The sequence below is a fragment of the Trichinella spiralis genome, assembly GCF_000181795.1.
Source record: "Trichinella spiralis strain ISS 195 chromosome Unknown Scfld1531, whole genome shotgun sequence".
Classification (NCBI taxonomy): domain Eukaryota; kingdom Metazoa; phylum Nematoda; class Enoplea; order Trichinellida; family Trichinellidae; genus Trichinella; species Trichinella spiralis.
Window position 1 is genome coordinate 1 of NW_003528470.1, and position 886 is coordinate 886.

The 886-nt window shown below is 54.3% G+C and overlaps 1 protein-coding gene across 1 annotated transcript; it reads left to right on the forward strand.

Annotated features, from left to right (window-relative positions):
• Nucleotides 1–13: 13 nt before the first annotated feature.
• On the forward strand, nucleotides 14–865 carry Tsp_14806 (retrovirus-related protein; the record flags this gene model as incomplete). Its single annotated transcript, XM_003369769.1, has 1 exon — nucleotides 14–865. A coding segment is annotated over one exon (852 nt), but the record flags the coding sequence as incomplete, so codon positions are not given.
• Between the last annotated feature and the right edge of the window lie 21 nt (nucleotides 866–886).

Consider the following 886-nt stretch of genomic DNA (forward strand, 5'->3'; position numbering starts at 1 on the left):
ATTTTAATCTCAGACCGGCGGTTACCTCGCTTGCACCCGAGGTTATTGACATCTTACCTCCGCCCGCCACTGACCACTCGATGCTTGTTGCGGAGTTGAGTGAGTCGGAGGTCTGGGAAAAGATACAGAAAGCACCCAACTCTGCGCCTGGTGCGGACAGGATCACCATTCGTATGGTGCGGATGGCAGATCCAGGTGCGATGATTCTCACCAGGTTCTACCGTGCCTGTCTACTAAGAAAATGGGTGCCCCTGCAATGGAAGCAATCCGTGTGCAAGCTCCTTTATAAGGACGGGGATAAGGAGCGCCTCGCCAACTGGCGGCCTATCGCCCTGGAGCCCGTGTTACAGCGGGTGCTCAGTGCGGTAGTCGCCAGCAGAGTGACGAACTGGGCGAGGGCAAACGGGTTGATTTCCTTGGAAGCCCAGAAAGGCTTCCAGCCAGCTGATGGTACCTCCGAGCACAATTTCGTCATGGAGGTTGCAATTCAAGAGGCAAGACGCACTAATGCACAGCTTGCCATCAGCTGGTTAGACATCTCCAACGCCTTTGGCACAGTGTCGCACCAATTGTTGTTTTCGTTGTTGGAGCGCTATGGGCTGGACCCGACTTTTACCAGTTTTATCCAGAATTTGTATAAAGACGCGACCATTGTAGTCAAAGGCGCCAATGGAACCCACGTTACCGCGCGCTGGTCAGTCGGAGTACGCCAAGGTGACCCTTGCAGTGGTATCTTGTTTTGTTTGTTTGTTGAGCCACTCTTGCGGTCAGTCTTACCATCTTTACCGTGTGAGGCGGAAACGACTGCGGTTAACGTGTTAGGACAGCCGATCACAGCGCTGGCTTACGCTGATGACATCGCGCTGTTCGCCCCCATCCATCGGGG